Below are 11,164 nucleotides of genomic sequence, written 5' to 3'. Positions count from 1 at the left end.
GGCACGGAGCGCTCCTGGACTCCCACTGGGGCTGAAGTCCGCGAGCCATCCAGGCTGGCCCCGCCCACGTGCACTGTGATCACCAGAGCTGGCGCAGCTCTGAGGTTTCCCCTTGGGGGTGACCCCCCAATTCGTGGGGTTGACCTTTTGCTGCATTGAAAAGCTTTAAAAAGCTTCAGGGCAGCAAAAATATTGAGCTGGTTTTTTCCTTCTGTTGGAAGCGGGGTGGGGTGGGGTGGGGAGGGGGTTGGCTTGCTTGGCTTAAACAGAAGGACGTGGCAAATGGAAGCGATTCACCAGCCTTTAGGGGGGAGTGGTTTTTTTCACCCCAACCCAGCTGGCGAAACCGACGCGAATTCCACGGTCGCCAAATCTGCATTTTTGCAGCTGAAAATGTTCTCGGCACCACCGCTCCCCGATGTCGCAGGGGCCTGTAAGGCCGTCTCCCGCACACCCACAGACCCTGCCCTAGTCAGCTGTGACCTTTGCTACCCTCCCACCCAACCTAACGAGCAATCAGCCCATAAAACCCAACTCCTCGGAGAGCTCTGGGTGGGGAGGGGACGGGATGGGGCACAGAGCCAAGGGGCGCTGGCTCTTCCAACCGCCCCACCTCTGTTGGCCTGTCCTCTGGCCCATTTAAATTAGCTCCGTGGCACTGGCCTGCAGGCAGAGCAAACAGCAGTGAAGGCTAGGACGAGGAAAGGCTATTGGGTTCGGTGCCTGGGGGACAGCTGAGGTCAGGCCAGTCACCCTCCTTCCAAGGTGGCTCCCTGCAACCGGGGGCTAAACTTCCTCTGGCCTGGGCTGGCGTGATGCGGCTCCGCGGCACCGTCCCATCTGTACCTCTTCCCCTGTTGTGGGGGAAGGCTCAGCCCTCGGAAGAGACGCTGACCTGTGCCAGCCTGCATGAATGGCCTGGACTTGGTCGGCCCCCCCACTCCAGCCGGAGCTGGGGGTGGGGAGTGACCCAGGGCCCTGGTCTTCCCCCCCCCACCCCCACCCCCGCAAGCGGGCTGAGAGCATGGGACTTAATTCTCACCCTGCTCACAGGGAGGCAGTTGCCAGCACTGGGAATCAGGACGCCTGGGGTCTATTCATGCCTTGGGCAAGTCATGTCTCTCTGTGCCTCAGTTTCCCCACCCCTTCACTAATGATTCAGACTGGGAGCACAATGGGGCCCGGATTTCACCTGCTACCGTAATACACACCATACGCACAACACTCGTAACGCCAGACCTGACCCCCGTCCCTCACGCTGGGTCTTTGCAGCGCCCGGCCCAATGAAGCCCCATTGTGGGAAGGGTGGGCCCCAGGTGCTGCCCTAACACCAGTGCCAAGGCCCGTAGGAACATCGCCCCTGGGGAACTGGCACAGGACGGCTGGGGTTCCCGGCTCCCCGCTCTCTGCTCAGCCTGCCCCGGTCTGAGCAGAGCTTGCAGATCCCAGCGCAGCTCCGGGGAACTGGCTCCGTGGGGGAGCGGGCAGGGCCCGGGATCTGGCCTTGGTAACCACAGAATCCGAAACACAAATGCCACAGCGTCCCCCGTGCACAGGGTCGAGGGGCCCCGCCACAATGCTTAGGAATGAGGAAGCCAGTCCCTCCCCTGCCTGCTGCACCCCCCCTCTGCCCCCCTTTTTTGCTTTCTGCCGTGCTGAGCCAGCCGCCCACGGTCAGGCAGGGACGCTCCCCTCCTCAGCAAACAAAGCCCCAGGATGGCACCCATCTGTCATCTGGGCACGGCTCTCTGGAGAGCTGCACCTCCTGGGGGAAAGGGCACAGGGAGGAGCCGTGCCCAGCCCTCCCCTGGTCTCCTGCAGCGAGTCCCCTCCTCTGCTCCCCCAGACCCAGATCCCCTGCCTTATGCCAGCACCCCAGCTCCAAGCCAGGTCACCTGCTACCCATGTGCTGGCTCCAATGATGGCTGGACCTTCGCCTCCAGCTGGACATGCGGCCCAGTGCCCGGCCCTTTGCCTTTCCTAAGCTGCAGGTGCCCCCTGAGCCCGGGACTCTGGGATCGGCTGCTCTCATGGTGGGGGAGAAATGTGGGCACGGAGAGGGAAAAGGATCAGCCCAAAGCAGGGCTGCCAATTTTGGCTGGACGTATTCCTGGAGGTCTCGTCACATGCCATTAAAGGTGACCCTAATTCCTGAAGACTCCAGGACAATCCTGGAAGATTGGCAACCCTAGGCCTAAGCCAAGGGGGGGTGGCACAGCTGAGTCCTGCCCAGCGCCACCCCCATTCCCCCAATCTAAGCTGTCAGCCCTGGGATTGGGTCAATGGAAAATCTGTGAGCAAGAGCTGGGGATAGAACCCAGGAGTCCTGGCTCCCAGCCCCCCTGCTCTAACCACTAGCCCCCCACATCCCCACCCCACTCTGCAGGGCCCAGTCACCACAAGGGGGATGTCACCAGGCACGCGAGGGGAAACCAACTGGCCCAGCTCCATGGTTACAGAGCGCATGTGACACTGGACAGGGGATCTGCTCCAGTCACGTTGTGGGGTGAACAATTCCAGAATAGAACCCAGGAGTCCTGGCTCCAGCCCCCCACCCCGCTTTAACCACCGGACCCCAATCCCTCCTACAGCTGGGGATGGAACCCAGGAGTCCGGACTCTCAACCCCTTTTGCCCTAACCCATCTCCTACCAGACTAGGAATGGGACCCAGGCGTCCTGCCTCCCAGCCCTCCCCGTCCCCAGCTTCAACCACTAGATCATCAGAAATCTGGCTTTGCCATTTCCACTCAAAATGAGGATTTTCCACGGAGCTGGGTGCGGCTGGGCAGGGCAACACCTCTCCTGGGCAGGTGGGCGGAGGCCGGCCGAGTGGCCTGGCCGTCCCGCCTCCCAATCCAGGACTATAAACCCCCTTCCCTCCGCTTGTTCCTCTCCCTGTGCTCCGCCCTGCCCATTCGCTGCACAGGGAGAGACCCCAGCGCCCCGATGGCCTACGTCCCTGCACCCGGCTACCAGCCCATCTACAACCCGGTAAGTGTCACCCCCCCACACACCCCTCGGCATGGCTCTGGGCTCCCCCAGGCCCCCCGCAGCCAGCCAGGAACAAAGCAAAGGAAGGAAACAGCTCGGAGCGGAGGAGAGAAAGTGGCAGGCCCAGAAAGATTTCCACGCTGCTGTTTGCCTGAGCTGACCTGTTTGCCCGCTGGGAGCACGGCATCGCTTGGAGCCGTTTCGCACCCAAGGGCGAAGTCTGTCTTTTTAACGCCCCCTCCCCCCTGGAACCCCTCGTTCCAACCACTTTGAATACGGACCCTCCCCGGGCCCCAGCCCCATCTGAGCAAATTTCGGGCCGATCCGACTCCATAGGTAGAGAATTTGCTTCAGCCTAGCTCGGGGGTGCCTGTCGCACCCACTGCTCCCCAGAGGCAGTTGCATGGCCTCTTAACGGAGGTACCCAGCTCTGGCCGAACCCGCCACCGGAGGGCTCCACTGAGCGGGTGCAAGGTCGGGAACCGGGTGTGACATTTTTCACACAAACCCTACGTCTGGCCCCGCAAACACGGTTGAATCTCACTAGGCCCACGGCCCTGCGCGTCCCCTCGTTCACCGGCCCGTTGGCCAAATCTCTCCTAGGCATCGTGAAACGGCAGCAGCTCAGCTCAGTAAAAGACGCACAACGAGGCTCACGTTCAATTTAGGCGCCTGACTCCTATTGAAACCCATGGGAGTTGGGCACCTAAATAACTTCAATCTCCATTACGACCGGCACAAATCCAGTGGCGTCTCCAAAGCGGGTGGAGTCGCTGCAGGTTTACACCCCGCTGGCCCCTGGATGGACGGTGGCTACTGATATCCAGCAAGGCAGCCCTCCCCCTCGGCTAGCTGCATCCGGCCCCCCTGCCCCCTAATGCATGGCTGGGTCTCGGGGTCGCCTGGCTGGTGACGCTGGAAAGTTTCCCAGCTGGCTGGCGGCGAGCAGGGGCCTGATTCTGCCTCCCCGCTCAGGGAAGGCACCCCTCGTCTGGCACTCTGGTTAGTTGCTGGCCCCATCTCTTGGTGGGTCAGTTACACCATGGGAAAATCCCCCAAACCGATGCGTAATTTACACCCCGTGCCGAGATGCCGACAGACAGCAGCTGGCAGGCATAGGCAGCCGGGCTCGGTACCTGCCCGAGCTCCGATGCCACCAAGGCAAAAACAAACAGGGGCCCCCGTGGGGGTGAGGACGCTGGGGCAGATGAGCTGCAGGGGGGTCTGGGGTGGGAACGTTCTAGACTCACCCCGGGGACAGGTTGCTCAGCTCACCAAACAGCAGAGATTCCCATAGCCGGCCGACGGACACCGGCTCTGCTTGGATCCCGTCCCCGCCAGCCAGCCGGCTTTTCCCCCGGGACCTGGGGGATCCGCTCTGGAAGGCACCTGGCTAAGAGCCCAGGGGCGAGGGGGGTTAGGATGGGGTGAGGCCCAGGGCATGGGAAACCCTCCCGATCCCCTGTGTGTTTCTCAGCCAGCCCAGCCGGAGCCCTGGGCAGTCCCATCCAGTTCACCGGTGGGGTGGGATCCATTCATAACTAACGCACGGTCCCTCCACGGCTCCTTTCCCCAAGGATCCCAAAGGGCGGTACAGATGCCCGCTAACTAGAATCAGCCGCAGAAAAGGCAGAGCTTGCAGGCTGGGGTGTGTCCCCTCCGCCCCCAGTTGGTTTGGGGTGGGGGGAATGCTGCTAGCCAAGGAGCGTGTTAAAGGGGCCATGTGTCCCCCCAGACTCCTCCTGCAAAGCGATCAGTTTCCCCTGGCCCTGCTGCAGCCTGGAGCCCCGGCCTGGTTCCCAAAGGGGCTCTGGTCAGATCCCAGCCCCAGGGCAGGCAAATCAGGGAGAGGCGAGGCTGGAGGGCAGTGGAGGGGGGCAATCATCGCTAAAGCAGCCAGGAGCGGGCAGTGGGGAGGGGACAGGCACCCAGCACTGTGTGTCTACGGGTTCAGCAGTGTCACCGGTCAATTCCCCCCTCAGCATCTTCTCTCCTTCCCCATCTCTCAGCCCCTCCCTCATGCCACCCCCATCGTCGGGGGGCTGCGGCCCGGGATGTCCATCTACGTTCAGGGCACGGTGCCCCATCACACCAAGAGGTAACACTTCGGGCAGTGGGGGAGGCGAGGGGGACAGCTGGGCTCATGTGGGGCACGGGGGCTGGTTATACAGGGATCTCTCCCCCAGTGCAGAGATGCAGCCGCCTCTGGGGTGGAACAGGCAGTACGGAGCAGAGTCACCCAGAGGAGGGGATCTCGGGAGGCAGACGGGTCCAGTTTGGCCAGGACGCAGCAAAAAGCGCGGCGGGATGTTTAACGAGGGTGATGACCTTGGGCTTGTGGCTCATTAAACCCGAGAAACAGGAACCTGCCGACAGAGGAATGTGGGGGAAAGGCCCGGAGCTCCTGGCCGAGCAAGGAGGGGAGACGGGGTGAAAGGGGATCGGATCCGAGGGCCTGCACCAGAATGTGCAGCGTGTATACCTGACACACCCCTACGCTGGGGGAGGTGCCATTGTCATGGCAACTCCAGAAAGTCACCCCCCCAGGACCCATCGCCGCTCGGAGCTGCTGCGGGCTAGTTAGATCTGGCTACCGGCCCCTGGTTTGGGGCATTTGCCTCACATTGCCACCCCATTCCCTCTTTGGGGAGAGGGAGAGGTCCCTTGACCCCCTCCCTGCAGCGACTGCCCCTCCCCCACGGGGGGGGAGAGGTGTGGATCCCTCCTTCACAAGAGGGTGAGCTCCTCCCCTCATGGGAACAGGACTCAGCCCCTCTCCGCTCCAGCGCCTTGAACTCGGCAGTATAGGGCCTATGACACACAGCCCAGCAGCCCCGAGTCCACCCAGGAGGGGTCAGCAGTGCAGCTAGATGGCTAGAAACCTTCTGAATTTCCAGCTGCAATTTTTTGCTGGGCCCATTTCCCCTTGAGCCAACCCTGGGTCTCAGCCGCTCCCCCCACCCAGGTATTGATAGCCAGGGACCCAATCAACCCCCCCCCCCCCCGGGCCCCGCAGCCTGCAGCCGGGCCAGACTCCCCCAGCCCTCTCCATCTCCTCAGCAGTCCGCTCCCCGCAGCCCAGCCCCCCTGGGCGGCGCCCGTTCCCCGCCTGCCCATGCCCCGCCGGCGAACGAGGTCCCCAGCGGGGCGCCCCCCTCTTTGTAAGAGCTGCGGCCAGGCCGGAAGGGACCGCGGGGGTCAGGTAGTCTGACCCCCGGGATAACCCAGGCCAGAGGTAACTCCTGGAGCGGATCCGTTAGGAAAACAAGCCCGTCTGGATTTAGACATTCGACGCAGGGGGTGGGATCCGTGACCCCCACCCCCCGCAGCTCGCTCACCCCCCCACCCCCACCCCCAGGTTCCGCGTGAATTTCTCCTGCGGCCCGCAGAAGGGGGCCGATATCGCCCTGCACTTCAACCCCCGCTTCGACAGCGGGGACAAGATCGTCCTCAACAGCTTCCAGCAGGGCAAGTGGGCCAAGGAGGAGCACGAGCACAACATGCCCTTCCACGAGGGGGAGCCCTTCGAGCTGCTCTTCACCATCACCCCCGAGGGCTACCAGGTGGGGCGGGATGGGGGGAGGGGCACAAGGGATATCGGGGTGGGGGGAAGGGGTATGGGGAGGCCTGTGGGAGGCACAAGGGATATTGGGGGGCAGGGGGGCCTGTGGATGGCCACATTCTGAATTGGGGGCAGAGGGATAATATGCCATTGGAGGGATCCCCCATTTGTGGCAGGGGAAATGTGGGGGGTGGGGAGAAACCCATAGGGGGGGTGGGCCCCACTGGATCAAGAGGATGGGGTCAAATGGGGGGGGCATGATACCCCATCTGCAGTTGAATGTTCCAAGCCAGCGGGCTGGGGGCTGCTCCCCAAAGGCCTGGGAAAAGGGGTGGGGGGTGACACCCAGCTCCCCCCATCTGGGTGGAATCAGATGGCTTTGAAAGGGGGAATTGTTCCCCCCAAAACACATCCCAACACCTGCTCTCTAAAATGGGGGGCCAGGAGACCTCACCCCCAATTTCCTGACCCCCCCAGTCTTGCCCTGCCAGCAGGGGTCAGAAGGAAGCCAAAGGGGCTGGGGAGAAAAGACCCCCCCCAATTCCTACATCAGCAGCTGATCCCCAGAGTCTGCTTGGCAGCCGTCCCCCCTGTGTTCCCAGGGTAAACCCCAAGACATCAGGTCTCCCCTCCCCCACCCAGAGAGGCTCTTCTGCTCCGCGAGGGGTGGGGTAGGGGCCAGGTCCTGATGCTGCCCGTCTCACACCCCAGATCATGGTGAACAGGACCCCCTGCTGCGAGTTCCAGCACCGCATCCCACCCGAGCGCGTGCAGGTCGTCGAAGCGGACGGGGACCTCGAGTTGCAGTCGCTCAATGTCATCGGAGGGGGCATGATGGGGGGCGGGGTGAGTGACCAGGGGGTGGGGGCACACGTGGGTGGTGGAGACAGGGGACAGGCCTTCCCCAGGGAGATGCGGGACTTTGACACTCACGCACAGCACCAGCCCCGCAGCCAAATCGCTAGCGCATGGGTTGGTTCCGGGGAAAAGCTGAGAGCTTGGATGGTAGGAGGGCTGGGGATAGAACCCAGGAGTCCTGGCTCCCAGCCCCCTCTGCTCTAACCACTAGACCCCACCCCCCTCCCAGGGCTGGGGATAGAACCCAGGAGTCCTGGCCCCCAGCCCCCTCTGCTCTAACCACTAGACCCCACTCCCCTCCCAGGGCTGGGGATAGAACCCAGGAGTCCTGGCCCCCAGCCCCCTCTGCTCTAACCACTAGACCCCACTCCCCTCCCAGGGCTGGGGATAGAACCCAGGAGTCCGGGCTCGACAATACCTCTCCCCTCTCTGTGCCCAGTGTCACACTTGTTTCCTTCCTGCAGGGGATGTATTACCCGCAACCCGGGATGCTTGTAAGTACCCAGAAGACCCACCTGCCCGGGGCTGGGGGAGATGCCAGCTCAGGGTGGGCAACTCGGGGGCACCCAGTCCACTATCGCAGCTACACGCCACCCCACAAGCCAGCAGGGCTTCGTTGGGCCCCCATGCAGTCCCTCGCCTGCCGCAGTGTGACAAGCCCAGAGGGGATGACCGGGGGGCCTGCACGGGGTCCTCCCCCCCCACACACACACACAAAGAAGAGTCACAGGGACCTTCCCTCTGCTGAGCAGCCACTTCCCCTGGGGAGCAGAGATCCTATGGGCCCCTCTAGCCAGGATCCCCGGCCCCACTCCTCCCTGGATCAGAGCCATGGCCCCAGCTCGCCCGGGCTTCTCTAAGGAGAGCAATTCCAACCCTGCAGCCTCAGACCCTGTAACCCCCCTTATATTGTCTCTCTCTCTCAGGGCATGCAGCCAAATATGCCTCCGCCACCCACAAGCCTGCCGGTAAGTACACTGGGGCCCAGGGAGGAAGAAATTCCCCGATAAACACCCTCTTATTACTGAGAACGGTTTGTAAAGCCCAGCGCTGAGATGCAGCCACCTCTGGGGTGGGGAGCAGCTACCGTTTAACGGCTGCCCTGCAATTCTACACAGCAGTTTAAGACGGGAAGTGGAGGCGAATCCTGTATCCAACTGGCAACTGCTGGGCTAGGGAGGACTTTAGCTAAGGAAAGGCCAGATATTTCCTGGAAAACTAGAGAGGAGCCATCAGGTGACGGCCAGTTCTGTGGACCGCAGGGACGGAGACACCCCCAAGGCCTTAGGGAGGGAGGTTTGGGCCATACCACGGCTGGCCAGATTAATAACTCCTGGATTTCTCTGCCCCACAGATGATGGCTGGCCCTGCTTCCTTTCACCCGGTAAGTGTGGCAGACTTGGGGTTTTCTCTGCCCTTTCGCACCTGCAATGAAGCCACCTTATGGTTTCTCCCACAACTCTTCCCCCAGCCCCGGAGTGCAGCCACCTCTGGGGTGGAATGTGCCAGCTGGCCAAGAGCCACACTGAACGAAGCTGGTGGCAGGAAGAAAAGAACACCCCTCCCCCCCCATCTCACTTCCCCTGTTCAACTGGACCTGCCGGGGGAGGTTTGGGAGGCAGGATTACCTGGGCACCGCGTTAGCACCCCTGTATCCAAATCCGGGGCCCCACCAGCACCCTCTAGTGCTCCACAGGGGTCTGCACTGACTCTGAGGGGAGAGCGCCCCCACTGAGCCACTTCCCTGCCACACATCTGGGACGCTCCTCACCCCAGCACCGGATACGACCATTCTAGCCGGGAGGTCTCCATTCTCTTGCAGCAAGTCCCCTACGTGGCTAACTTCCCAGGCGGGCTGACATCCAAGAAGACAGTGGTGGTGAAAGGATTAGTCCCGCAGGGTGCTAAGAGGTATGCAGCTATTGCACTGCTGTCAGCAGGGGAAACTGAGGCACCAGCAGGGGGGGAAGTGACTTGCCCCACCCCCAGGTCTCATGGTGACTCTGCACAGAGCTGACGATAGAAGTCAGGAGCCCTGGCTCCCAGCCCCCCCTGCTGTAACCACTAGACACCACTCCCCTCCCAGAGCTGGGGAGAGAACCCAGGAGTCCTGGCTCCCGGCCCTGTGCTCCAACCCGGAGGCCGTGCTTTCTAGCCCAGACTAGGCTTCTCCCATCCAGGTGCAGTGGCGTTGTATATCTGGCTACAGGCTCAGCTGGCTTGTATGTCCAGCCCTGCCCGCCTCCCCCAAAGCCACACCCCACTCAAGGGCAGATGACCCCCGTCCCCCCACCCACTAGCCTCCAACTTCACCGGTTCTCTGCCTCCCCAGCTTCAGAATCAACTTCAAGATGGGCTACTCCAAGGATATCGCCCTGCATATTAACCCTCGCCTGAACGAGAAGACCGTGGTCAGGAACAGCCTCCTGAACGGGCAGTGGGGCTCAGAGGAGCGAGAGCTGCCTCACAACCCCTTCCAGCCCGGCCAGTACTTTGATGTGAGTAAACTCCTCGTCTGTGTGTCATACGCCCTTTCCTGCTAGCAGCGAATGGGGATTCTCCTTTAGCTCAAGCCCAGGGTCTTCTAGAGCAGAGAGAGAGAGTGCGCGCGTGATGCTGCCCTCTGCTGGATGGCATCAGAACTGCATGTCTGTGTCTCATAGCCCCTATACAGTTAGCAGCTAATGAGGATTCTCTGGCAGCACGGTCTCCACTAGCCCATGTTGCCTGCCTGGTCCCATAAAGGGTCAGCTCCTTCACGGCTGTCCCCGTTGGCTCCATCTCACGGCCGCTCTTCCCCCCCTCCCCAGCTCTCCATCCGCTGTGGGAACAGACGTTTCAAGGTCTTCGCCAACGGGCAGCCGCTCTTCAACTACAACCACCGTTTCCACAACTTCCAGCAGATCGACACGCTGGAGATCAACGGCGACGTGGTCCTGTCCTACGTCCAGTTCTGAGCCCGGCCCCGCCGCCCAGCACGGGAGGGACACACAACGCCGCCCCCCACCCCCCCGGCTGGCATCGCAGACCCAATAAACTACTCTGGTTCACGCAATGACGCTGTTGTGTCAGCTGCCTTCCCCCCACCCCACACCGCCTGCTGCGGGGTGGAATCGGAGCCTCTCCCCTGTGTGTCATAGACCCCCCCCTGCTCACAGCTGCTGGGGACTCTCCTCCAGGTGGAGCTGAGTTTGAGGCCTGCGCAAGGAACAGGCCTAGAGATGTTATAATGACCCTCTGACCCCTCCCTTTCCCAGGCCGCCCACTCAGAGCCTGGCAAACATCACCAAATTAAGCCTCCCAGTCGACCCCCGACCCCTCCTCTGGTACCAGGAAACCCCCTCCCTGATGCCCCACAGCAACCCTCCCCCTTGCCAGAAGCCCCCCACCTGCTCACACCCTGCCCAGCTGACTTGAGCCACCCTACAGCCAAGCCCTACAAACCCCATTCCCCAGCCGGCAACCTCACTCCCCCGCAGCCTGCCCGCCCCACCTGGCTCTCCCCCACCCCCCCGCTTTGCCTTTGGAACGGGTCAGGCTGCACTAACCCATCGGGGTTAAAAACAGGAGCAGGGACGCCCAGGTCCCCTGCTCCTGCCTCCCCCCTATTTTAGCAGCCTGCAGCCCTGCACTCACCAGCTCTGCAGCTCTTCGCAGGAGCCGAGCAGAACCGTTTCCAGCCGGGGTCACCTCCGTCCATGGGGGGGGATGGGGACTTTCTGCTCCACTGGGAGCACAGACCAAAAGCCCCC

At 62.4% G+C, this 11,164-nt stretch overlaps 1 protein-coding gene across 3 annotated transcripts; it reads left to right on the top strand.

The window, feature by feature from the left end:
- The first annotated feature begins 277 nt into the window (after positions 1–277).
- LGALS4 (galectin 4) lies at positions 278–10,452 on the top strand. Of its 3 annotated transcripts, XM_073321760.2 has the most exons (10): positions 278–2,992; positions 5,002–5,090; positions 6,351–6,555; positions 7,266–7,400; positions 7,877–7,906; positions 8,339–8,380; positions 8,767–8,796; positions 9,235–9,323; positions 9,745–9,910; positions 10,223–10,452. In XM_073321760.2, the coding sequence occupies exons 1-10, from the start codon at positions 2,948–2,950 to the stop codon at positions 10,367–10,369; spliced, it is 978 nt and encodes a 325-aa protein (XP_073177861.1). In that variant the 5' UTR covers positions 278–2,947; the 3' UTR covers positions 10,370–10,452. The 3 variants fall into 3 exon arrangements, with proteins under 3 accessions (XP_073177861.1, XP_078706271.1, XP_078706272.1); XM_078850145.1 differs by lacking the exon at positions 278–2,992 and having other exon boundaries at positions 4,230–5,090; XM_078850146.1 differs by lacking the exons at positions 278–2,992; positions 9,235–9,323; positions 10,223–10,452 and having other exon boundaries at positions 4,230–5,090; positions 9,745–9,901.
- The last annotated feature ends 712 nt before the right edge of the window (positions 10,453–11,164 follow it).

The sequence above is a fragment of the Lepidochelys kempii genome, chromosome 23 (assembly GCF_965140285.1).
Source record: "Lepidochelys kempii isolate rLepKem1 chromosome 23, rLepKem1.hap1, whole genome shotgun sequence".
Taxonomy (NCBI): domain Eukaryota; kingdom Metazoa; phylum Chordata; order Testudines; family Cheloniidae; genus Lepidochelys; species Lepidochelys kempii.
The sequence above is the reverse complement of the archived record's forward strand: the minus strand, read 5'-3'. Positions and strand labels throughout refer to the sequence as shown.

Excerpts from the sequence above, each read along its gene's own strand:
- LGALS4 (XM_078850145.1), top strand. The coding sequence starts at position 4,681 with ATGCTGCTAGCCAAGGAGCGTGTTAAAGGGGCCATGTGTCCCCCCAGA. Across the intron at positions 5,091-6,350 it reads GTGCCCCATCACACCAAGAG|GTTCCGCGTGAATTTCTCCT; the intron begins GTAACACTTCGG and ends CCCCACCCCCAG. Across the intron at positions 9,911-10,222 it reads AGCCCGGCCAGTACTTTGAT|CTCTCCATCCGCTGTGGGAA; the intron begins GTGAGTAAACTC and ends CCCCCTCCCCAG.